Source organism: Acromyrmex echinatior, chromosome 14 (genome assembly GCF_024713525.1).
Source record: "Acromyrmex echinatior isolate Ae372 chromosome 14, ASM2471352v2, whole genome shotgun sequence".
Taxonomy (NCBI): Eukaryota; Metazoa; Arthropoda; class Insecta; order Hymenoptera; family Formicidae; genus Acromyrmex; species Acromyrmex echinatior.
In genome coordinates this window covers 6,385,529-6,412,300 of record NC_141865.1, presented here as the reverse complement: position 1 = coordinate 6,412,300, position 26,772 = coordinate 6,385,529, and the positions used below count along the sequence as shown (strand labels likewise).

General features: G+C 29.1%; 2 protein-coding genes across 7 annotated transcripts in view; both read left to right on the top strand.

The window, feature by feature from the left end:
• Positions 1-14,323, top strand: part of hlk (hulk) — a 37,395-nt gene extending 23,072 nt beyond the window's left edge. For 3 of the 6 annotated variants that reach the window (XM_087413530.1, XM_087413529.1, XM_087413533.1), the window contains 13 exons: positions 4,616-4,747; positions 5,695-6,018; positions 6,108-6,296; positions 6,770-6,907; positions 7,437-7,547; positions 8,699-8,796; positions 9,240-9,324; positions 9,387-9,518; positions 9,593-9,775; positions 10,020-10,160; positions 10,530-10,853; positions 10,931-11,113; positions 11,246-14,323. In XM_087413530.1, coding sequence (XP_087269656.1) covers positions 4,616-4,747; positions 5,695-6,018; positions 6,108-6,296; positions 6,770-6,907; positions 7,437-7,547; positions 8,699-8,796; positions 9,240-9,324; positions 9,387-9,518; positions 9,593-9,775; positions 10,020-10,160; positions 10,530-10,853; positions 10,931-11,113; positions 11,246-11,433 — 2,228 coding nt within the window. In that variant the 3' untranslated portion in view covers positions 11,434-14,323. Of the gene's footprint in view, positions 34-1,094; positions 3,261-4,615; positions 4,748-5,694; positions 6,019-6,107; positions 6,297-6,769; positions 6,908-7,436; positions 7,548-8,698; positions 8,797-9,239; positions 9,325-9,386; positions 9,519-9,592; positions 9,776-10,019; positions 10,161-10,529; positions 10,854-10,930; positions 11,114-11,245 lie in introns of those variants that run through there. The other 3 variants (XM_087413532.1, XM_087413531.1, XM_087413534.1) reach the window with 2 other exon arrangements.
• A 4,556-nt stretch (positions 14,324-18,879) lies between these two features.
• LOC105150507 (uncharacterized) lies at positions 18,880-25,520 on the top strand. Its single transcript, XM_087413545.1, has 2 exons — positions 18,880-21,174; positions 22,726-25,520. The coding sequence occupies exon 2, from the start codon at positions 22,827-22,829 to the stop codon at positions 24,270-24,272; it is 1,446 nt and encodes a 481-aa protein (XP_087269671.1). The 5' UTR covers positions 18,880-21,174; positions 22,726-22,826; the 3' UTR covers positions 24,273-25,520.
• Positions 25,521-26,772: the final 1,252 nt, after the last annotated feature.

Sequence of the window (26,772 nt, the reverse complement as noted above, 5' to 3'; positions counted from 1 at the left end):
AGTCCAAGGCAAAAAGGGGATTTTTTGGAAGCGGTAAATATTTTAACCGGCCACGAAGTTAAATGGCTGCCCACGCGTACGGTCCATCAGTCACTTTGGCAAATTAAAACGTAAGCATGTTCGCCAGGAAAGACCAATTTTCATCGACAATCGTCGCATTGATTTCTTCGGAATGAAAATGAAATCGGATAACAAATGTGCAAATAAATTGAATCGGAAGGCAAGAATGATCAGATCGTCTGCTGTGGGTAGCGATTTAACAAGTTGTCTTCTTTTCGGAAAAGATAACGAGCGATGAACGCGATAAATGCTTAGCATAACAGACGGGAAAGGAAATAGTGAGCTCGAAGATAGATTTTTCTGAGGCCGAGCCACCCGGCACGGAGAAGGTTCGCCGCAGCGAAAATAAGATCACGGTCACCTGACTTTTCGTCCTCGTATCTCGGATGCAGGTACCTCGCGGGTCTCGCGCGATCCATGAAGAGCGTCAACGACGCACAACTTCCGGACGAGCAAGACGATCGAAGATTCGACACGTGACTTCCACGCGGCTTTGGCACCAGCACCGGCTGAATTCTCCGAGTCCTCGAGTCGTCAGAATAACGGGCATCGATTTATTTGACGTGCCGATCGATTTGTTAGTTTATCGGACTATCAATGATTCGGCCAACCATTCTCAGAGTGTAATCCCTTATCGTAGTAATTCGATGATGGAGCTAAGGTTATTTACGAATCACAAGAAGCTACGCTCGCCTAAACAATTAGCAATTTTATATATGTATATTCATGCATTATTGTTACCAAAATGACTATCGCAATCTTCGTTTCGATATATACTTGAAAGAACAATTCGTAAAGTAACCTAGCTCCTAATGTTTGTAAAACCCCCGTTCGTAAATACATTTCTTATAAATTATATGCATTGGTCGATATAAAATATCTATTCTGAATTCGGACCCCTCGAACGTACACCGTCATGGAAGAGGACAGACGAGACGACAGAAGCATATTTAATGTGTAAAGACGTGAAAGATCGTGAGAATGATTTTTCTGTCCTCTCACTGAGAGTTGGGTCGGGTTGTGGGTTGTTGCAGTTGTGGCTGGAATACCATACCTCATGAAGGTTTAAATGGCCGACACGCACATCGGCGTCTGGACGCGCGAGGTCGGGCTGTGAACGCCGATTAGGAAATGAAGAAAGAGGACTCGCAGGACGATGGTCGAACGAAGGAAAAATTCGCTCGACAGAAAAATCCGCGCAATGACGGAAGAACCCAGGTGCTCTATGCTATCATGTGCTAACAGCTCGAAAAAGATAAATTTCGCTATTGAGCGAGTAAAGATTTCATGTTTCTTAAAGGAACGAAATGTCTCGTTGCCATTTAACACATTGTTATCGTCATTTATCAATTATCAATAATATTGTTCCATCATCATATTTGCCGTCGAATTCACTTTCGTCATTATTGTGTTATCATTGTCAACGTCATCATCATCATCATCATCATAATGTCATCGCTAGAGTCATCAACTACGTCATCTTTCTTCGCGATGTATTCATCCGTGTGTCATGCGCAGAAAAATAAATGAACATCCCCGAGCGATTTTAATATTTCTGTTAATTGTTATGTATGTAAGGAGCTTAGATATAAACGCATCCTACGATCGATAAAAGGACGTTATAGAGAAATAATTCACATCGGCTGTGCATATACAATATTGAAGAGATTAGAGAAGAGCCAATATATTCAATAGTATGTCGGTCCGGTATCTGCCGATGATCACGCGATAAACAGAATTATTCTCGCAACGTATGCATTTTTTATATAGAATCTCGATCCTTAACATCCGACCGTCGTCTAACGCTGAATATTATTTATTGGTTTTGTTTTATCCGTTAACCCGTTAACGTCACGAAGAGCGATACCGCCGATTTGTTGCATTTCATCGATAACATTCGCACTCAGTAATAGGTAGGACTTTATAGTGTAGAAAAAAAGGAAATGTAAACAATCGCTTTTGTCAAGACTATGGATAGTGTTCTACCTAGATTGCGGTATATACGCTCTAGCGTTTAATTTAACATGAGAGAGATTAATCGTTTGTAAACTAAAATCTTTCATTCTGGATCCTCCGTTTTTACGATTTCTGTATTCTTTCTCTTCTATCCTAATAAAGCCTACTGATCCTCAAACTAACCTTCCTCTTCAACATTATACTTATAAGACTAAAGAGATCTCAAGAATGAAATGAAAACTGGGCTGAGGCCCAGAGTTAGCGCGAAGCTATGAACGAATGTCTTGCCTATGATTTTATTTATATAACGAGATTTCTTAGTAATACAGACAGTTCCTACAGTGTGTTTATGTCAGTTATCTGTTTTAAAGTGAAAAGAAATCTGATTTGCCATGAATTACAAACCATTTCGACAACGCTGATTTAAAAAGATTGAATTTAAAATTTGATAATAATAACAGTTACTGAAATTATCATCGATATCTCACCATTAAAATTTTACAGAACTTATAAATTTTTGGGATTAGAATAACACAAAAATACGTATCTTAAAAATATTATTTTTAAAAATATTATCTTGACAGACTGTATTATCTGAAAAAAACGCATACATGTAAATAAGATTTTACGAATTGCAAATATAATTGTGATTGCGTCTCTTATCTAAAATATTACTTTTAATTTCGGCCTAAATAAGTTCTGTTCTTCCTTTACAATACGTTGAAAATTGACATGTGTTTTGTTACATCCATATATCTTATATCTCTAATGCTTATCTAGCTTTATGCTAGTTGCATAAATTTACAATGAAGAATAGCCTTTCAAAGAATCGCGATTAGATCGCGCGAAAAGAGAGCCACGATAAAGGTATTTATTTATTTATTTATTTGTAATTAAAATACTTCTTGTCTCATGTGTTCGCCGTGTTTTATCGCTCAGTGTCCGATAATCTGCGCAAGATACAAACACGTCATCAGGAAATTGTTGAGTTACAGGCGAAGTATAATATTGTATCGCGACCTAAGAGCGTAAAGTCGATCATCTTAGGTATCTTAGAAAATCGTCGCGTCATCAACGAACGAAACTTTTTGTCGCACTGTATCTGTGATCACGATTATCAGATGTCATGAATTATTGCTCGTGAACGTTGCGTGCGAGTCAATAAGTCCTTGTTATTCGCATAAGAGCAGCATGTACAATAATAAAAGTCGATTATATGATAACAATAAATATATTTCCTAATATATCCTTTGTATTTGCTTTATCCACCATTGCTCTAATAATAATATAGGCTTTATTATTGTAGTACATACGCTTACACATCCAACTCGATCGATAAAAACTACACATTAAAATTACGTAAATTATATACAAATTATTTGATGTAGGAAAATTAAAAAAGTATAAAGATAAATTATTTATCTCAATTATATCCAGCAAAATAATATCAAATATTTGTAAAAATAAAAAGTTTATTTTTATTAAGCATACTTATAAAAATAAAATTAAACTAATTATTCCTTGACAAATCTCTAAATAAGTTTAAACGTTTTAGCTTTATTTGTTATTATTGTTATACAATCCCCCCCTCAACAAATTAAACATACTTATGATCTCTTAATTTAATGTGTGATAAAATCATATTATTAAAGGTATATAATTTCGTCATTATAAACAATCTTTACATATTTTTATGATAAAGCAATAGTTTATGAAAAAAATTGATAGAAATGAATAGCCATTCCAGAACAGCGACAAAATGAATCGCTATATCGACATATTATTCTTTAATAAATTGAATTGTTATTGTATCAAAAGGTAAATTAAAAGATAGATCCGAAAGATCTCTAATATATTTAAACTAGAAAAGTTGATACAGAAATCTGTCAAAAAAGCTTAAAAAAAGTCTCAAAAAAGTCTCAAAAAGCTTTAAAAAAGCTTTAAAACGAAGTAATTTTCTTTGGGCTTCAATATAATGTTTTTTATGCATAGATGTTTTGATTAAAAAAATATATATTTAGCAGAATTATATATTAAACTACATTTTTCATTATCATATTAAGTTCAAAATTATCATCACTAAATACAAACCTGAAACTATCATAAACTATCATAAACATTAAAGATCTCTGACACATATTGCTTTCCTCAAGAAAATAATTTAAAAAATATTTAACATAATAAATACATAATTAGCATACAATGAATAAATTTTGATATATAAAGTATTGAAAATTAATTACGCTAGCTCAGTTTGAAAAATAAAAATAAAAATAAAAATAAACTTGAAAACAGGAACAGATAAGACTAATGTTTTATATATATATATATATATATATATATATATATATAATATATATATATACATACATATGTTCAATTTGTTCCTTGTTTCACAAGAATTGTAATTTTGTATAATTTGTAAAGGATCTTATTACATTTTTCTTAATAATGTTAGAAAATATTTAAATAGCTCATATAAATTGTAGAGATCTTTTTCCGAATTTCGGAGAAGATACTATTTATTGCAGCATTAATTCAACTCTGATTAGTAAAATATTGGGCAATTAATGAATTATACCTGGGCCATGTATATTAGGTAATCTTCTCGACGAGACTGAAGTACTCGAATGGATGGTGAAACAAAAAACTGATGAGAGTATTGAAGAAATCGACCGTGAGACTCTCATCAAATACATCGAGACGAAAGAATTTCTTGCTGTTATATTCTGTAAGGAACAATTTGAAATCAATGTATTTTACATAAAAATAGCAAACAATAAGAAAATTTAAGTCTATCTCCTTTCCTTCATTTTATTTGTTTTTTATTGTTTTAGTGTTTTAAACATTAGATAATATGTTTTTTGCATAACTACAAAAATTTTTAATTTGTTGTTAGATATATTATATTTATATATACATATGAGTAGCCCATTTGCAAAAGTAATTACTTTCACTTGTAATGTTTCTTGGCAAAAAATTTGTATAATTTTTCTCATTCGAGAAATCAATAACTTATTTTTATTTTAATCAAAAAGAAATTCATCATTTTACTTAAGAAAATGTATAATATGGCATAAAAATACAATTTTTATTTAAAACACAAAATATAAATGCACTTGACTATTTACAGCTAAAGAAAGGATTTAGTTAATTTTGAGACTAAAGTATTGATGCAAAACCGATTAAATCTTGGAGTAGATTATTAAATTAAATAGAATTTTTATGATTTTAAAGCATTATTATCCTATTAATAAAAAATGCTATTAAAAATGATTTTACATTTAGTTTTTATTTTTAAAAATTATATTATAATTTTATTTTGTTATGTCATAGTCAAATGAAAATGAAACAGGAAAAATGGGCGAAACAAGTTTCATAAAAAAATAATACTCGTCGATATTATTATTAAAATTAAGAAAACTAGTGAACTTTAGTCAGAATAGATATTTAACTTCTTTTGCAGTTCAGCTACTCATATAATAATTTGTCGCTTTTTTATATAAATTTACTTTCGATAATTCTATAAGAAACTTCTGTATTGCTATAACGGACTATTCCTCATTAATCTTCCAATAGAATCGGTAATCTTATAAAAACAGTTTTATATATAATTGAAATATTAGAGATACCATAATCATATAGGATTGTGTACATTGCATAACAAAAAATATTCAGACAAAGAGGAGGATCCGGAGAGTCCGAGGGTGCTTAGGCATATTGAACTGATTGATGACGAAGCTGCGGAATACGGAATAAAGATCGTCAGGATGAAGGATCGGTTAATGGCGAAGAAATATGGTTTTCGAAATCCACCAGGCATCACTTACTTTCGCAAGGGTAAGAACATCAATTATGATGGTGATATTGACGACGAAGAGGAGATCCTTGACTGGTTGACCAATCCGGAGAATATGGAACTCACCGATCACATAGAACGTATCAACAAGAAGATGTTTCAGAAAGTGCGACAAACAACCGATTATCTAGCCGTATTTTTTTGTGAGTCAATATATAATTAATATAATATAGCTCAATAAAAACAATTATATATGCGTTTAACATTTCTAATACGTCGCACGTTTGTTTAGACAGCAACGACTGCAAACAGTGCGGCCGAGTATTGGCGGAAATCGAACATATCGATGACGAAGCCGATAGCGCCGGTATTAAATTCGTCAAAATCGATGATAAACAATTATCTAAACAATATGGTGTTTTCGCGTTACCTGCTATATTGTTCTTCAAGATGGGATCGAAGGAACCAGTTATATACGCAGGTACAAGACAAATTAAGGTGACGGCCCCAATTATGAATCTCATTTATCTCAGGGTTTAAATAATTTTTAATAATTTGTGTAACTTTAACATTTAAAAAGATTGTTAATGTTAATGGTAAGCTGTAAATACTATATTTTTGAAGAAAAATTATTCCATGTTTAACCGATTATAAATTTGGGAAAAATATTAAAAAATATATAAATCTCATTTATAATTCTTTATGTTAAAATTGTTTAACTCAATAATATTTAAATGTACGTTGTTTTAACTTACGTAAGTAATAATGTACTACAAGTATACAATCTATTATATAAGAATATTATAATTTCAAGGAATTTTATTAAAAAATACTACATTTTTTTCTTAAATATCAGTAAATTTATCCATAATTAGGACTCAACATAATTGGAACCATCACCTTACATTTTTTTGCTATTGAGATAGATAAAAGTTAAGAAGACTGATTCGGCAGGTGATTTATATGATGAGCAGCAAATTTTACAATGGTTGATGACACAAAAGGATCCATCGGGTGAAGTAATCGAGGCTCTGGAAGGCGAAGATCTTTTAAATTTGATACGAGAATCGGAATCTTTAGCCGTATACTTCTGTAAGTTCCTGAATGCTTCATATAACTTTATGAGATAAATTATCAAAAAAATCACTGTTAATAGCATTCTGCATTCTGTTTTCTTTCTATATCAATTTTATTTTCATTGCATTGTTAATCAATATGTGATAGACGATCACATGGATAGTGACAGCGTCAACTTGTTTTTTATCTACATTTATTTCCTTTATTTATAAACAGTGAGATTGGACAAAAAACTGCGTTTCATCAAGAAGATTTCCGTAAAAGAGTGACTTTACGGAATATTGAAGGAATATTTATTTCACGATACTCCTTTCTGAACTTGTGAATCTTCCCTCTTCTTATCTCACAAGAGAGAACTCTCTTTACGTGATTAAATTAAACTCATTGTATAATTAATCTTATGTTACATAATTACAATTGTAACGAAAAAATTACTAACTGTCCCTAACAAATGTCAATATTTGTTTCCTTCTTAATTCTTTCTATTACTACTTGCTGTCGACTTTCGCTCCGATGCTGTACACTTTGTGTACTGATGCCGTAGGGAACAGAACGCTTTGCGACGTGTGCCAATCAAAAACGTACCGCAAGCAGATGCGCCACAAGGAACACAGGATCGCGGAACATGCAGAGACGATGGCTGAACACCTCGATGGTACAACAGATCAAAGCAAGATGAAAATTTATCGATGCTAAGCCTAAGCTTCCTTGCTGTCTACGTCTTTCTCTCTGTCCCTCTTCTCTCTCTCTCTCTCTCTCTCTCTCTCTCTCTCTCTACCTCTATGTCTTTTCTACCTTTCTATAATTTATAGTTTATGTTTCAATTATCTCGATTCTATCTCGATCACAGATAACCGAGATGTACTCCTAGCACGTGCACAAAATACGCACGGAGGAAAAAACCGGTCATGGGATACTTAATATACACTCTTAATAAATTACTTTATTAATCATATATAACAATATTCTCATAAAATATCCTAAACCGGTAAACTTTTTTTCTCCGTACAATTGCGTGCGATTTCTCGGTACGCAATATATCCAAACTTTGTTGGAATCCGGAAAAGCTTTGAGAAATAATGCGTACTATCTAGTGTATACGCTTTTACGTAGGAAAAATAAAAGGACACTGATGATCGACGGGACAACTGTTTGTATTTTAAATATAATAGCGAAGTATTGAAAATAAATAAGTCTCTTATACATTGGATAAAAATATCGAAGTGTATTTCGATTCTCTTTTAATCATCAGTGTTCCCTTAATTGTTCTTTTATAGCTAATAGAAATGATTGTGGATAGAACACCGCCATTTTCCGGGCCAAATGTTTGTTAGGATGCTTTCTCCAAAGAAACAATGTATTTCTCTCTCTTGCTTTTTCTTTCTCTTTTTCTTTCTCTCTGATATATTCTGTATGTACAATTACACAGTTACACAGGTGCACGTGCACGAGACAAAGCATGCGACATGAGAACAGAACACAAGCAGCCAAGCAGTAGTGACATACAGATCCCGATGAGCATGCAAAATTCTCGCTTATTCCATCGATGAGACAGATGTAATATCGCTGAAAGTTTAATATCATACGTAGACCAAACTTTGTCGCAGTATTATTCACATTTTATCACGTGTATTTGCCTTGTATTTAGCAGATTCCTCCCTCGTATCGAGTAGACCATTTACATCAACGATTGATGTGTAATATATTCCATTATGTAGTATCGCCTTTATATTCTTCAAGTAGACTATTACTGGAAACAGCAAGTTTTCGCAATAAAGATTCGATAATAATAAAATTTCTCTTCAGATCCCGATGACTGTGCACAATGTGTAGGAATACTTGAGGAATTGGAGAACATTGACGACGATTGCGACAGACATGGCATTACATTTGTGAAAACACAAGTAAGTAAAAATATTAAAATAAACTTTTTGTGGTTTTCTTTGTTATATCTATTTTACATATATATTTTATTATCCTTTTTATATTAAATAAATAAGTTGCTCATTAATAATGAAAGCAGGAAAGCAATTTTTTATAAAAAAAATTTTTAATGTATAAAATAAAAACTTTCATATAATGCTTTGTTTTTGTTTAACAAAAAAATTTAATTTGATCGAAATTATTATAATATCTTTTGTCTAATTTATGTTTGTATAATTTTCAATAATGATTTTTTAGTATCGAATATCTCAACATCAATATATACAACATTTACATAAATAAGAAGACAAATACGAAAATTATAATACTGTAATATAATACTATATTTTAAAAAATAGAAATAACATTGATACTTTACAATTTTTTTTACTTATCTATATAAGAATATCCTTCGTTTTTGTAGGATTTCAAAGTTGCTGAAGATTATGGGGTGACTGATTTACCAGTATTAGTCTATTTCGAGCATCAAGTACCGAATGTGTTCGCAGGTTTGCAAGTTTTGAGGATTAGCTTTCTGAATAGCGATTTATTCACAATTATTTGTCTATAGGTGATCTCTCTGTGGAAGAAGAGGTGTTACAATGGCTGATTACTCAAAGAACAGAAGATCGAATCGAACTGATCACACGAGTGATGCTAGAAACGTCTGTCGAGGAGACCCAATATTTAGCAGTTTATTTCAGTAAGTTAATTACTATCGAGGATCAAGATATACGATAATTATTTTTTAAGTATATAAATGTAACATTCGCGTAGCCAAGCCGAATTGTCACATATGTGACGAGATTCTGGAGGGTTTGGAAAAAATCGATGACGAATGCGACGTATTTGGAATTCATATGGTGAAAATTCAGGATACACAGTTGGCGAAGCGATATTCGATCAAGACGTTCCCGGCTCTCGTTTATTTTCGAAATGGCAATCCTCTTCTCTTTGAAGGTTCTATTTATACTATTAGGTGTTGGAATTAATTCGTAGCGTTTTACAAGTGATGGGAAGTACTTTCATTAATGTATTTTTTAATGCTCATGTGAAATAAATAACATTCTTTCATTAAAAAACGCTACGAATTAATTCCAACACCTAATACTTATATCTATTCTAATACGTTTATTCTTGATTATATCCTAATTCTTGTCCTCGTAACAAATAAGAATCGAGAATTTTAAAACATTATGTGCAGGAGATCTCCAAAACGAAGAATCCGTCCTCGAGTGGCTGATCGACGATGACAATCGAGAATTAGCCGATGAAATAGAGTCCGTCAACGATAGAATGCTAGAGAGGCTCCTCGATGAATCTCCTTTCCTAGCCGTTTTCTTTTGTATGTTATGAATAATCAACCTTTGACATTAAACTTTTTACTTTTTTTTCTATAAGCACTTCTTTTTAACTAAGAATTTTTTTATTTAAATTAATTTTAAAAATTGTCAAGGAAGATTATATTGTATATTATAAATTTACAATTTTCAATCAGACATATTTTTACATATGGATCATTAAATTATATTTTTTTTTTAAATAAAAAATTTATAATATATTAAAATTTATTTGTTTGTTTTTAAAAAGTTCAGTTTTCAAAAAGTTGTTTCTTTTTAATAGAGAATAAATGGAGATCCAAAATTAATTCAAGAAAATTTGCAGTTTATATACATATATAAACGCTTTCTATATATATGTATATATTTTCTAGATGACGAAGATTGTCCGGAATGTGACGATATTATGGAAGCACTAGAGAAAATCGACGGCGAAGCCGATCTTTTCGGAATCGACTTTGTTAAGATCTCTAGTTCGGAAGCTGCTGAAAAATATGGCATTCTCAACGTTCCATCCCTCGTGTACTTCCGAAAGAAAACACCACTCATATACGATGGCGATCTTACACAAGAAGACAAAATCCTACAATGGCTCACTTCTCAAGATGTGTTTGAGATTAAGAATGAGATCGAGGAAGTTAACAGGAAGATGCTAGACAAATTATTGGACGAGAATGAGTTTCTCGCAGTCTTCTTTTGTGAGCAAATATAAAACACAAATTGTGTGACAATATTATATTTGAAAATTATTTCATTATACGTCTATTATTTTCAGATGAACATGACAGTCCTGAAAGTGAAGAGGCAAATGAAAAATTAGAAGAAATTGATGATGAAACCGATAATCTAGATATTACATTCGTCAAGATGGCAGATCCTAGATACGCTAGGAAATGGGGAGTTACCAAGCTTCCCGCGATTGTTTATTTCCGCAAACGATTCCCAAGTATCTACAGAGGTAAGAAATATAATATCTAATTTACTTCGTGATCCGATTCGTCTCGATCTACTCTATCATCAAAAATAGCTTGTTATTATAGGGATCGCTTTTCTTCGATGTTCTCGAAGTCATATTCCAATTGCTCTACAGGTGATTTACACAAAGGACAGGACGTTCTCGAGTGGTTGCGCAAGAATAGATATCGACAGCCGGAACTGAACATCTATATGTACATGTTGATTGCCATCACCATTCTCTTCCTCATGTACACCGGTTTCCTACTGTCGTGTTTCCGCTCGGAGCCGACCGCGCCCGTTGTACATCCCAAGCAGGCGTGAACGCGCGAAAATATGCAAGTGACAAATAAAGTAAAAGACAGGACTCGTGAACATTCGCGCCTGTGTGTGCCCGGTACTCTCAATATTCTCTCTGATTCCCGATGCACGATGTGTGGATAGGTTCGTCCGGAACGAACAATCTAACAGCGCTTTACGTGACAAGTAACGATGACCGCTAAAGCGGAGATGGAAGCTAATGATCTACTTGCAAGCATGTTTGGACCGCTGTCAAACATTAAATAATATTGCGTGAAAGAGAGGGAGAGAATGTGTCTATTGAATTTTGTACTCTCTAAATTCTTTGGAGTAAAATCTCATTCTAAAGAGTGGAAATTAAGTTAAGCTTTTGTAAATCTTGAAAAAAAGTGGCTCAATTTTCCTTATCTTTAAGAGTGAGATTTTACACTCTAGAGAGACAATTTATTCTAAAGGTTTTAGGTTGGCATTCATAGTCAATTCTTATATTCAAAACCATCTTAAGTTCTGTCTTGAGGTCACGAACCAATTAGAAGGCCGCATTAGCGTCTTAAGACATTTACTTAAAACAGTCTTGAAATAAGAATTGATTATAAGAATTCCGGCCTTAGAGAGTAGTATTTTGAACCGAAAAGTACTCGCGCGAATGTAGCGCGAACTACAAATTTCGGAATTTTGTAAAATACAAATTCAGTCAAATTGAAAGATAATTTTAACAAATTGACATCGATACTACTACATTCTTTGTCTTACAAAAAAACGAGCGATATTAATATTTATTGTAAAAAGTTATAATATGTAATATAATATATATACATATATAATATATATTACAATAAGGAAGTATTGTAATAGAATGTTTGTTCAACGCTTGACCCTTAATATCGCTAATCTTAAAGAATTGATATAGTTGACATAATTGAAGAATTTCAATAATTGACAAAATATTTTTCAAATAAAATTTTGAATATCTTCATCACTATTTATCAATGAAAAATATAAGTAATAGCCATAATGGTCAAAGCTAGATTTTTAATGCTTAAATATAATTCAATCTGAAAATTACTATATATACTGTGTATATATATATATATATATATATATATATATATATACTGTGTGTATATATATATATATATATATATATATACAGTATACACACATTTTACTATCTAAATTGTTGCAGCAACCACATTTTTTTTCAGTGTATGAGTGTCATAAATCTTTAGATTACCGAGGCAATTGATCACTATTTATCTTTTCTGTCCAGTATGGAATACCTTCAACTATTACCGCTTGCCGTTGTTTATTATTAGCTATCATTATATATTTCCTTAATATTATCATTATTACTCACCTCAAAATTATTGCTATTATTGATACTGTTATTTATATATTTATTACTGCTGTTATATTGCTATTGTAATTATAATTGTAATTATAATTTTATTATTAATATATAATTATTATATTGTTAACATATAATAACTACTTAATAAACACCAACTAACACTAATATAATATCAATGTTATAATTTCACAGTATAATATAAATGCAATATAACACATATTGTATAACATTTATACTGTAAAATTATAACATTAATGTTATATTATTACTAATTGGTGTTTACTGGATAATAAATATGACAGCGGTCAACGATCGTAAACAAACTTCCTTAGTTTATGTACGGTAACTTTTATTAGCTTCTTCGCATTAACTACTAACACTGTTCAACAATAAAAAATCCTCTCTGAAGTGTAATAGAAGATTTCGTGAAGATTTTTTCATGCTGAACATGGATGATGTTGGTATACTTGACATAGCACATCAAAATTTGAGCAAATTGAGATGAAATAAAAAAACTGGCATTTTGGCCAACATTTAACATTTTTACAAAACAAAAATTTGTTTCTAAAATCTATATTTTAAAATATAATACAAGAACTTTCAAATGAATTTTAATTCATGATCGTACTACTTTTTATCAAATTATATTGGAAATTAAATTTTGTGTGTAATACACACACAGTTAACAAAAAAATCACTTTTTTTTTCTTCAAAGTGCCATAAATAAATTCTGATACGCTATGTAAAGTCGGACAACAGCTTCATGTTCAGTCCAAAAAAATCTTCAGATTATGTATGGCATTTTGAAGAGAAAAAAGTGATTTTTTGTTAACTGTATAATTATACACAAAATTTAAATTCGAATTTGATGATAAACAATCACTTGATGAAAATAAGTCATAAATTAAAATGTATTTGAAAACTCTTGAATTATACTTTTAAATGTAAACATTATTATATATTTAAGACAGCTTTGTAAAAAAAATATTAAAAATGCTTTTTTTATTTTGCTTCAATTTTATTTCAATTTAATGAAAAATTGACGTACATCAACTCTACCAATGCCATTAGTCAGCTTGAAAAAAATCTTCGCAAAATGTACTATTACATTTCGAAAAGAAAAAGAAGTGCTTTTTTGTCGAACAGTGTAATCGTAAACATTGACTATATATAATTAACGACGCAAAAAAGGAATTTGTTTATATCCTCTCCACGAAGGAGATGACATCCTTCTCATGAAGGAAAATCGGAAACCGATGTTGTCATCGTTACTAAATGAAATAAGAAGCGCAACCTTGGACCAACTCCAAACCGTTAAAATGCCATTTCCATCTGCCAAGTGTGAATAGAATTATAATGCGAACGCGAATAATAACGTATTGTATGAAAAGCGAAGCTCCTTTTAGATTGTTCGCAGGATTATAGATAGATAATAATTACATATGTATTATAATTCTTTTGAATACTCTTGATTCTGCGATATGGATGCGTATAGAACTATTTCAGCCACGTATATGAAAATATGTCTTAAATCAATTTTCAAAATATACATTGTTACAACCATTTCATTGGTAGAATTATTTTCTCGAGTAGCAAGATGATGTTTTAAGGACATTTTATTCATGTTAAAGATGTCATTAAGATATTATTAGAGATGTCATTTTTTGACATCACCTCGCTACTTGGATTATTATTAATTGTTGACATGCTATTGCAAAACTCATTAATTAAGATTTATGCATCGCGAGTAACTGTAACATAATTAAAAAGTAATGAATATATATTGTTTCTTAATCATGTAAGAGATTAAATTATTCGTACATTTTGTAAATTTCGAAAAAAAATATCCGTCACGCGTAATATATAAATCTAGAATGTAAGACAAAAATTAAATAAGAAGATATGTAAATCAAAAATTACAATTTTTATTAGCACAAACGTAGTAAATAAATTAAACGACGATATCACAATAGTATATAATATAGTTGTAATTTTTTTACAACGTGCGTTTTTTGTAACGCGATTCGTCTATAATATATATTAGATGCGCAACTAAGTTCTCGCTGTTATTTTGATGCATTTTCATCAAAATAACAGCGAGAACTTAGTTGCGCACCTAATACTATAAAGAATTTTTTGGGAAAGTTAATAAAAAATCGGCTAAAAGTTTTTAAATTAGTTTTAATATGTAAAAAAATATGAAAATAATTATTATTTTTAGATACTTTTTGATTATGCCAGCGTTCTATGCAATTTTATTATGCAAGTCATACATTTATAAATCATTTTATTTCTCAACTCACTATAGGCATACACATATGTATGTATTATCATGATAAGACCGTACATATATATATTACTTAAGCATCTGCAGAAATTTATAGATGATTAAATATATTTGTATATCAATTTATTTTGAAAGATGAAAGCTAACAAAAAAGAGGTACAAAAAACAAATATGTTTTTAAATATAAAATATCATCATCGAGACAGCGCACTTTTGTCTCGACGAATTCTTCTATAAGCTCGAGATCATAAATTTTGATATAATTGCCCAGTCAGAAACGACAATGGAATCGACATCAAATCGACGTTGAAATCATCAAATTCGACGTCAAACTCATCAAACATCGATTCGATATCGATTCTATTGTTATGTTGTTGTTATTGAGTAGTTCTGCACAAAATAAGCGCAATGAAATGATCTTGATGTTATTAGAAAACTAAGATGCTTTCAACGAGAACAAGATCATTTATCTCATAATTAGATGAATGGTTTGCAAAATATCGTCAATTAATTACAAAGAGAAAATTGATACTGTCTCGAAATTCTTTGTATTTTTAAATTAAAATTCACTCTTATTTAGAAAAGAATAAAGTTACTCAGAGATTATTCGATTACTTGGTAAATATTCATTACAAGTAATAAAAATTTTGTTTATAGCGAACAGTTTATTCAAAACAAATGCGTTAAAGATTGATCAGAAAGTTACATTGAGCTTTCTGCCTGTAAGTACCAAAGTTAAATTAGAAATGCTTTAACATTGCAAAAATTGAACAATTTTAGTACATATACAATTAATTTATTGTCTCTAATTCAATGTCTTAATTCCAAATTAAATGTATCAGAATTTTCATTCAAAAAGAAGAAAGGACAAAGTATCAAAGACAAAGTTATACACAATTGAGGTGTATATGTGCACATACATATAAAACACAACTATATCTTTATATATCTATATTAAATATAATATGCATGCGATAATCAATTAGCGTAATACATCCCATATATTCTAAAACATTTAATAAGAAAGTTAAAGAAGGTTCTCTCTCTATCTCTCTCTTTCTCTCTCTCTCTCGCGCTCGCTCGCTCTCTCTCTCTCTCTCCCCTCCCCCTTCTCTCTTTTTCTCCTCCCCTTCCTCCTCTTTTTCTCCCCCTCTCTCTCTCGCAGGTTATCTCCAAGTTAACATATCGTTAAATTCCATTGTTTTAATGCATCATTATATGATAATTTAACAATGTATTAAGACATGGAAATAACCCGCAAATCGCATAGCTTCTTTGAAGGAAACATCCGTTAAACATTAATCGTAATAAGGAAAATTTCACGTATTAGGCGTGACATCATTATGTGCAATATACGTAAAGAAACTGATTAATATGATGTATACACTTCGTTTGACTTCTTTTATAACATAATATATCGCAATTTCATTCACACAACAAATGGTTATCTATTGTTTTCTTTTTCGGAATAATTAATTTATGTTTCTACGTATTTTTATAAATTTCTACGACGTTAATAACGTTAATGGACTTTCAGCTTCTGTTGATGTTTAATTATGTTTCCTGTTGATGAGCTATTTATTTAATCTCTTTTTTTTCCTTAAACTATCAGGATTGCTCGAAAGTAGGCTGACACAAATAATGCCTTTCTTGTACTTTTAGTCGGATCGCATAGTTATTATAAAGAATTACTTATGAATTTTCAATTTTGTATTAATGTATCATAAGTAATGTGCATATATGCATCAATGTACATTAATCAAATAGAAAATAACAAAAGCTCTAAAAGTAAACAAAAAGAAATAAACATATAGTCAATAAGTAATACACACATACATAACACACACACACGCACACGATACGTCAAACTTAACTAGCAATCTCCGTATGTAATGGTGAGCATCGAGAATGTTGGCGGCAATAAAAAATAAAAATGATATGACATTTTGCGAAAAGAAAATCGTTAATAAAATAAATTTTTTTTAATTTTTGAAGTAAAAGTCCATATTTTATGATGATTAGTGCGAAAAAATGATTTTACCTTGTAGTATATTAAATGCAATTTTTTTGGAGATATAACTCATACTTAAAAAAAAACGGTAAACAAAGGAAGAATAAATTCAAAATCTAAAAGCTCCTTACAGACTTTGTCCTCGAAAATATCAGTGGCATACTTGACTGACATCAGTGATTATTCATTGATTCAGATTTAGAAAATAAAGCGATAAATAATAACATAATGATGAATAACAAGCATCCGTAAAAATAATCGGAGAGTACCAGGAGACTCTTGCATAACGCATAAAAAAAACGAATCAATCAAATCCTTTATTTTCTGAAATAGAGAACTCTGATTGGTCGATTTTCTTATGCCTTATGCTTTATGTGTTATGAATTTATGCTTCCCACTATTTTATGTATGATGAAATTTTGAGAAGAGTACGAGCGATCGAGAGCGCAAAATCGAGGATTCGGCAGACTTTACCGCGTTCAGAAATTAGATGTAATTTCTTAGTATTAAGTAAACATTTTTAAAAACGGTCGGGAGTTACACCAACTATAAAGATAGTTGCAGCATGCAAAAAATGTTTATTGAAATCAAAGGATTCAAAAACTGCAATGTACGTTGAACTTTGCTATCCATTTAAAAATAAATAGTAGTGATATATTTGAAGAATGCTGTACTTATTTGAAATGTAAAAATGATATTATCCTCAATCCTACATCCGGACAATCATTATCAAAAGTACATAAAAAACAAACTCGTACATTAAAGATAATTTTGATCAACTAAAAAATTTTGTATACATCAATGTGTATAAACATGTATAAACACTCATAAATATTCATAATCATATATAATTATATATGAAATATGTCCATACATCTTTCTTTCTTTTGTAAAATTACTTTTTAGTGTACAAAAAGTAATAACAATATTGAGAAAACATAAAAAATAGTTAATAGGACAATTTTCGCATTGCTTATTTTAGAAAAAATCAAGGAAAAATGCAAAAAAAATTTTCTCATACATAACTATGTATATATAATTTACATGCAATTATATATGAGCAATTCTTTTATATTTCTCCAAACTTGATTTTTTTCTATAACAAACAATGCGAAGATTTTCCTTTTAATTATTTTTGATATTTTCTCATTATTATTATTATTTTTAATATATTAAAAGGTAATTTTATAAATGAAAAAAGGATATATAAACACGTATGGACATATCTTTCATAATTATATATGTTTAAAAATATTTATATATATGTGTATGTTTATTTATACATATTCATGCATGGAAAATTTTTTACGGGGAATATAGTAAAATATTATGTATTTTCTCTAATATCTTTGAGAATTGTAGAAAATTTGTATTATATATTAGAAGAATATTTTAAAATTTAAACATTATAAGTTTAAAAATTTAATCATTATAAGTTTAAAAATGATAAATTGGCGAAGAATTGGGGGGGGGAAGCAGGAGATCATATTAAAGGATTTTTTATTTAGTGAAAGCTAATAAGATATTCATATAGTTAAATATAAGGTCAATTTTGGAAAAGTTGTAAATTTACTGATGATTCAGGAAATATATATAGCTTCCAACTATATTTATTTAAACAAAAAAACTTCTTCTGTCATTAATTATGAATTAAATGAAATTGATAAAATTATGAATTCAATATAGCGGATGTTAAAACGTCAAAAATGTCCAGTTATTGCAAGATGTATAGATGTTTTTCATAACATTGAATTTATCAATTTTGACATCAGTTTCGTATTCAGCTATCTAAAAATTTGTATCCTTATAATAAATATATATATATATATATATATATATATATTTCAAGTGCTACAAAACATTTATCCAGTGAGAAATGACTCATTAATGTCGGATCGATTGATAATTTTAACATTAATTTGATTTGAATCTAATTGGTGATCATTTCTCGCTGAATAAGTAATCAGATGAAAAAACTTTATTAATTCACCAATCAATGAATGTTTCAAAGCATTTGTAGAATCAAGTGAATTTAGACAGTTATCTCATTAAAATATATTAATATTGTTAATATAATAAAACAGTGAAAATTAAACTAATTATATACTAATATAAAAATATAAAAAATTAATAAAATAAATTATAGGAAGTAGACTTTAAAAGAATTATTTAAAAATAAAAACTTTGAATTATATTGAAAACAGATTAACAAAAAAAATTAAAAAGTTATATCAATTAATAAATTTATCAAATAAATTTATTATTATCAAAGAATAATAGGAATTTAATTTAAATGCTTTTTATTTTTAATTTGTATTTATTTTTTAATTTATATTTATTTTAATTTAAACTATTATTTTAAAATTAGTGCTATTATTTATAATATTGTAATACATATATCCGTTTCTGTACAAGAAATCAAGATATTGTTAAAAAAAAAAATACAACATTGAAATTATTGAAGGTGGTTTTTATTATATAAAAGTATATTATATAAAAATATATTACGCATTGGAAATCGAAATTATTACATTTTGTAATATCATCGATTTTTTGTATGTTTGTAGAAATCATTTATAATATATGTTTAAAAAAGCATTTTTTACATAAGGCAAATATATAATTGTATAACTTGCATGTACTTTTTTACAATTATGCAATAAAACAGAAATATAAATATAATTTTCGCAGTTCAATATTTTTGTTATATCTCTAGACAATTTGTATTGAATAAGAATTGATTACTCAAAGCAAGCTCATTAAAATCTAATTAAAATCTAAACTGATTACTGTGTGTATGTGTGTATCATACATTTATCAATAAAGTTATCGCAACAAGTAAATTATATCAAAATTTTGCAAACTTCAAATTCTACAAAAATTATCGCATTAAAATTTTTTTTGCATCAGTGAATGAAATGTGAGATCCCCAACCTAACTAAACTTTATGTGATCTAACTAATTTTGTTTTAATGCATAACATTAATGCATAGCACATTAATGCATTCAATGAATATGATATTGGAAGATTGAAATTAATGAGCATATATATAGTATTTTAGTTATACTTATAATGCTCAAAAATTCTTCCTCTTTTAATTGAACTTCCTCTTTAGTTGAACTGATTATTCAGTGCCAAGTATGCCACTAGGTAATTAGTGACTATCACTGATTCAGATTTAGAGAGTACAATTTTAAATAATGTTGTTTAAATTTGCGGAAAACAATTGTTTAAATAACGAGTTGGAATGTATAATTGGAGATGAGTTACAAACTTATTTTTTTTTTTTTTCGTTTTAAATGGCGAACTGTATAAAGCAATGATGCTTGAGAAGTGTCAAAAGAAATTAATGCATTTAAAAAGCTTATGGCTATTATTATAGTTTTTGCAATAACGTGGATTTAAATACGCTAAAGTCACGTTATCTTTTTCTTAAGTAATTGTTAGAAAGAAGATGACGTAACTTTAGCGTTCACAGTATGTGTATATGTTGACCGTCCTTGTGTATATTTCCATGAAATCGCACGTTCAGGCTATGAAATCGTGACGATATACTATCACATTAATAAATGATGATAATTAACTAATATTATCATAATACATGATATAAACAATTAATAATTTAGCGATTAAGAAACATGAATAGAATTATGAAAGTATTCCAAAATATAAAAAATATAAAAATTAAACACGTTAAAAATGAGAAAACACGAAAGAAGATAAATGGAACATTTTTTTGACCAATAAATTCAGGATAAATCGAAGACTATTCATCATGCTAATCATTCACTTTCTTTTCTTGCATTTTAAAATTTAGAATAGTGTACTTTAATCCATTAAAACATAAATCTATGAAAAATGTGTATAATTTTGTAATTCGATCTTAATAACGTCAATAATAACAACACAATAACGTATAAATGATAGCATTGCTAGTGGTCAAACTTTATCTTAATTTTGCACAATGTTTCGGTTTCCTTAAAAGGAGGGTTTCCTTAAAAGAGGGGATATCCTCAAGTAGGGATAGACTTATAAATATATCGTTGAAAACGTGCTTCACAATTCATGGAGAACGTAGAACAATTTTACAATTCACAAAGAGTGAAATTCTGAATGTAAGTAAAATTTTTTTTTGTACACAGTTTTAATTTATTTTGACAACTTAATTTGAAAAATTGTAAGGGACATTTAAGAAACTACTTGTCGATATCAGCTACTTTAGTAACAATTTTGGTGTCTATTACAATTCATATTTATCTGTCTTCGTCTAACTTCAAAGTATAAATTTCACACGTTTTGATTAAAAAATACATATTCAGTCCAGAAATATATATAGCGTGGCAAAGCAGGGTCTTATAAACCCTAGCGGGAAATTAAAAATGACAATACCATATTAGGGTTAAGATTGATACTATTTTCTGATTTTGTATTGAATTTTAATTTTGTTTATAAAGAATGTAGTAATTATACACTCTTTGAGACCAAATCGCGTAAAGTTTGTTTTGTATATACTACATAGCATAACAGCGCTTGCAAAACGCTCAGAAAGCGCTTTTAACAAGTGACATGGTGCCTTCTAAAGCGCTTTGCAGGCACTGCTGTACTACGTCGCGTCGATATAAAATGTTGTACATAATTTCACATTGTTGCGAAGTAAACAGTCACTCGAATGATAATATATAGGATATTCTCTCGTTTATTCCGTAAGTTTCTATAGATTTCGTACGATTTTAATATTCTTTCTATAATTTTCTTTTTTTTAAATAATGCATCTAAATATATATAAATTAAAATATATTACTTAAAATAGAATATAAAAATTAATCAAAATAAGTTAAAGCCTTATTAGACATTTCTGATATTTTTATTGTTAAAATATCGGTATTGATTACATAATATTTTTAATTATTATAATAAAGTATTTTATATTCAATATTTGTGATAAATATTCTTGAAAATATTATTATTCTATGTCAAAGTACTTCAAGGCAAAGATCAAACATTTTTACATTCAAAATTTCTTTAAACATTTATGTTATTTATCATATTTCCAATTGTCAATAAAAACTGTGACGTAATAAAATAATGTAAGAGAAAGGAATAATAAAGAGAATAAAAGTAGTATTCAGATATAAGTAGATTAATAACGAAAACTGTGTTCCGCCCCCCCCCCCAAATTCGGTTAAAATTCTTAGTCACGGACATTATTGGTTTTCAGCTCTGGCAGTAAATTTTGGAACATAATCGAAATTCTGATGCAATGTATTATATTATTATCGGCCACTTACTTAAGAAACTGGTTCTATTGATAAAATTACATTAGATTTTAATAGCTCAATTTTAAAATTCCTGACTTTACTTTTATAAATTTATTTCTTTTATTATAAATGTAATCAGTAAATCAAAGTATGATGAATAGCAAAAAAGAAAAAGGATAACAAAATATTTTTACGGATAACAAAAATTTTATGTCGATTTCTTTCATAATTCACAATGTTGTATGTGGATATGCATACATATGTATATTCACATTAAATTATTACATTATTACTATTATTCAAGTTGTAACGATAAAAATTTTTTACTTAATGTGTGATTTTTATAATTCTTGAAAGTTACATAAAATTGTTTTATTATATTTTATAATTAAAAAAATTTTTTTATAGGTTCAATGTTAAACATCCGGATTAGGACTTTCAAACTTTTAACAAACTTTTAAGAGACACATTTACTTATTTAAATAAAATCACGTAAATTACCGTCTGCAATGGAAATCACAAGCAGTGAGGCTGATTCATTCATTGAAGAGGATTTATTGAATGATAATGATGAGCGTGCGATAAATGACGTCATGCTCAAAATAAAAATTAGAGAAGATAAAGATAGCAGATTCTCGAGCGATTCTTCTCTCGACAATTCTGACGAATGGAATAATTTATTGGACAGTCTTATCAACGAGCGCAAAGCATTCGTAACAAAATGTAGACAAGAATTCGACAGCAAATTACCAGAATACTTTGATCGGTGGACAATTAAACAACAGTATGATCATCTAATAAGCAATGTCAGCAAATATTTCCCAAACATACCCGAATCTTTGAGGTCTATATTGCCGGCAATCTTCGAAAATGGAAATTTCAGTGAACAAAGAGGAAATACGAAACCAGATTGGTTAATAATGGATAAATTTTATCGCGGACAGCGCTTTGCCGAACGTTATTTCAGCGTGATTTATATAAGTCAAATTATGGGTCTAATCCAGATATTTTCTTTCTCTGACGGATTGAAAACGCTGATCTTCAGTCAAGAGTCAAATACTCCGTACAACGCTTTTATACGATACCTTAGAACGGTCCAGAGCTTCAAAAACTGGTACACGAGTGATCCTTGGTGTCAAGGTACGCCAGCCTATCGCGAAATCCAGAGAGTGCGAAGATTACACAGCGCCATGAGATCGAAATTGTGCAAGAAAAGCTTTGAGGAGATTGATCGAGACAGTAAGATTCAAAATACATGGTGTCCTATTTTGGGAAAAATCACGAAAGACTTCGCAGACACGTGTCCGATGGCAAAGAGTCAGCAGTGTCCTTACACGATGACAAGAACGAAAAGTTTGAATCAAGGTGATATGGCGGGCACGCTGTTCAGTTGCATGGGTTTGGCAGTGCTTTATCCGGAACGGTTCGGAATATATGCTAGCGACGAAGATCTGGAGGCTTTTTGCCATTTCTGGCGCGGTTTGGGCCACCTGCTGGGCTTAGAAGATCAGTATAACTTCTGTCGCGGTAGTTTACAGGAAGTACGCCAACGAAGTAAAGATTTTATTGAGCACTGGATAAAACCGAATTTCCGCGAGGTGACACCAGAGTGGGAGCACATGATCATATGTGTTTTTGAAGGCTTAGTTTATATGGATCTTCCATCCAACTACAAAGTATGTATACTTTATCTCTGTGACATACTTGAACTCAATATGCCTCGCCTATACAGTTCCTTCAGTCTATCGGAGAAAATATTTTATGCGCTGCAGAAATTTATATTCTCTTACATGATGAAACTACCTGGTGTTAACTTTATCATAAATAAGATAATAAACGTATGTCTAAATCGGGTAGCCACCTTTGAAAGCGTCAAACATGCCCAGCTTAAGAAAAAATCTAAAATGTTCGAAGAGTTTATACCGTTTAAATACGATACAATAAAGTATTTTTAACTTTATAATTAATTTAATTTCTTTGATGTTTCATAAATTTATGTAGCAAATTCTGATAATCGGATAAATTATGATAAGAGTTTAAAGAAGTTTAAAGAAGCTGAAAAAGAAATTGATTTATAGCTCCAAAATAAATTAAAATAATGTTATACATAAAGGACTCTCAAAATTAAAAAGTAAAAAAAACGTGTCGGGAAAATTAGAATCACACACGATAATTGGAAATTAATTATTTAATATATTCTTCTTAGTCAGTTTATGAGCCAAACGTTTCGGAACATTGTGACTTGTGGGCTGTTGTACATTCACTTTACGTTGGTTATTTTTTTATTTTATGATGATCGTTAAAATTTTTCACTATGTCTATGATCTAAGTTTTTTTATTATAATATATAATTATTTTCATTTATTATTTTCATCAAAATGATTATCCATGGTTACTTTAATTCTTAACTCCTTTCCAATCAGAGAGAAATAACACTTACGATTATATTGATTTGTTCACTAAAGACTTAAAATAAAGCTGAAACGATTAACTTATATATTGATTAAAAAGAATATATTAAATCAAATTAATTATTAAAGTAAAATGGATATTAGCGCGTATAAAATTTTAATTATAAAGCGATAAGTATGTATTATTCAAAAACAATTAGAATGTATTTACTAACGTAGTTAATTACGTATTGAAATGCATATACTAAAAATATAACTTCGTTGTCAAGTGGCATGCAGTTAACTACTTACTATGTATATTCCAATTGTTTACGAATTATATCTTATCGCTTTAAATATATTATTTGCGCAACTATGAAACAACTATGAAACACATATTTTACTTATATTTAAGTTAATAAAAAGTTACTTTACTTATTGCTGTAGCTTTTATATAATTTTTTATTTATTTAAATTGTTTATTTAACATTATTTATTTAAATTTATGTAATTAGTAGTGTTAAAAGATTTATGATTATTACTTTAAAAGGATCTTTAAAAAAGACGTCACACTATATCATAAAAATTATACTTTGTATAGAAATATTAATGACAGCTAATTACGAAGACAGACTGAGTTTTTAAACATTTTTAGAGTATTGTTTTATTGAACAAAAAAAAATCGGATAAATTGTGATAAGAGATATTATACAAATAAGTATTTATATATTGCAAATAAGATATTTATCGATCTGTTTATTTATATAAATTGTATAAATATTGGGTAATAAAAGATTATTTTTATTGTTTTAATCAATTTTTTTCTTTACCTTCCTTCACAGCTTTTCAAAGAAATTTAACATAAGTGTCTTATTACATTGTTTCTATTATATATATATATACATATATATTTAATCGACCTCAAGTAATAACATTTTATTTGAAATTAAAAATCTTTTATTGGCATCGATCAAGTTCGGCGCCAGCCGAAACAGAGAAAGTCAGTGACCGGAATGTCAATCTCAGGTTTTGTCTCTATATGTATCAAGATGGCTTTGTACACAGTGGAATTGAATGGAATTGTACAGTTCCTCTTACTAAATTTATACTATTAGAGAGAAAATCTGAGAGAAGATATGAGGGTCTTTTTCTTAAACAGATTATTATAAATTATAGTGACCCTTCTTTGTGGATATTTATATATTTTCTACATTTATATTTTTATTTTTAATTATTTTATTTTATTTTAATTATTTTATTTTATTTCGCTAATCATTTCAAACATTAAAATACAAATTTTAATACTATTTAATAGTATTAAAAAGCTGCTCTGTTTTTACCAAATATATTTGCAATTTGCAAACCGTTGAATAAAATTGGAATTCTTCTAATTGTAAGCAAACTATTACGATCGGATCAATGTTTACAAAATATGTCCAAACGGTAAAAAAAAACATAACATAAAATCGATCGAAAATATACTTCGTATTGAATAATTATATAATTATATAATTATTGATATCAACTTAAATTAAGAAGGATCTTCGTCTTGTTAATTAAACTGAATAATAACATATATAAAATATATTAGAATTTATCAAAAAAGTAAAGACTTATACTATGGACGATCATAATATAAGTATTTATAAGTAAAAACTTATACTATGATCGTCCATTGTATAAATCTTTACTTTTTTGACAAATTTGCAATTATTGGTTCATTTTTAGAAATGAACATCAAGCACACGTCAATTCGTCACCATTACGAAATAAATTCAGAGCAGATAAAAAGGAAGTTCTTATTACGGTATAAGGTATGATTAAAGTCAATGGAATGAGTTAGAGATTAATAAAAAAAAAGAGAAATATTTCTTTTATTATCGATAAATAATCTTAAAGTTACACTCAATTTTTTATCATACGAAAGATGCACGAAAACGATAAATTAATTAAATTATTAATTACACAAACTATATATATTAATTATGAAAATAGAAGTCGCATAAATTGCGTTATTTGCATGAGAGTATTTATTAACGTTGCTTTTTTATGACTCGTGTGATCC

Excerpts from the sequence above, each read along its gene's own strand:
- LOC105150507 (XM_087413545.1), top strand. The coding sequence starts at position 22,827 with ATGGAAATCACAAGCAGTGAGGCTGATTCATTCATTGAAGAGGATTTA.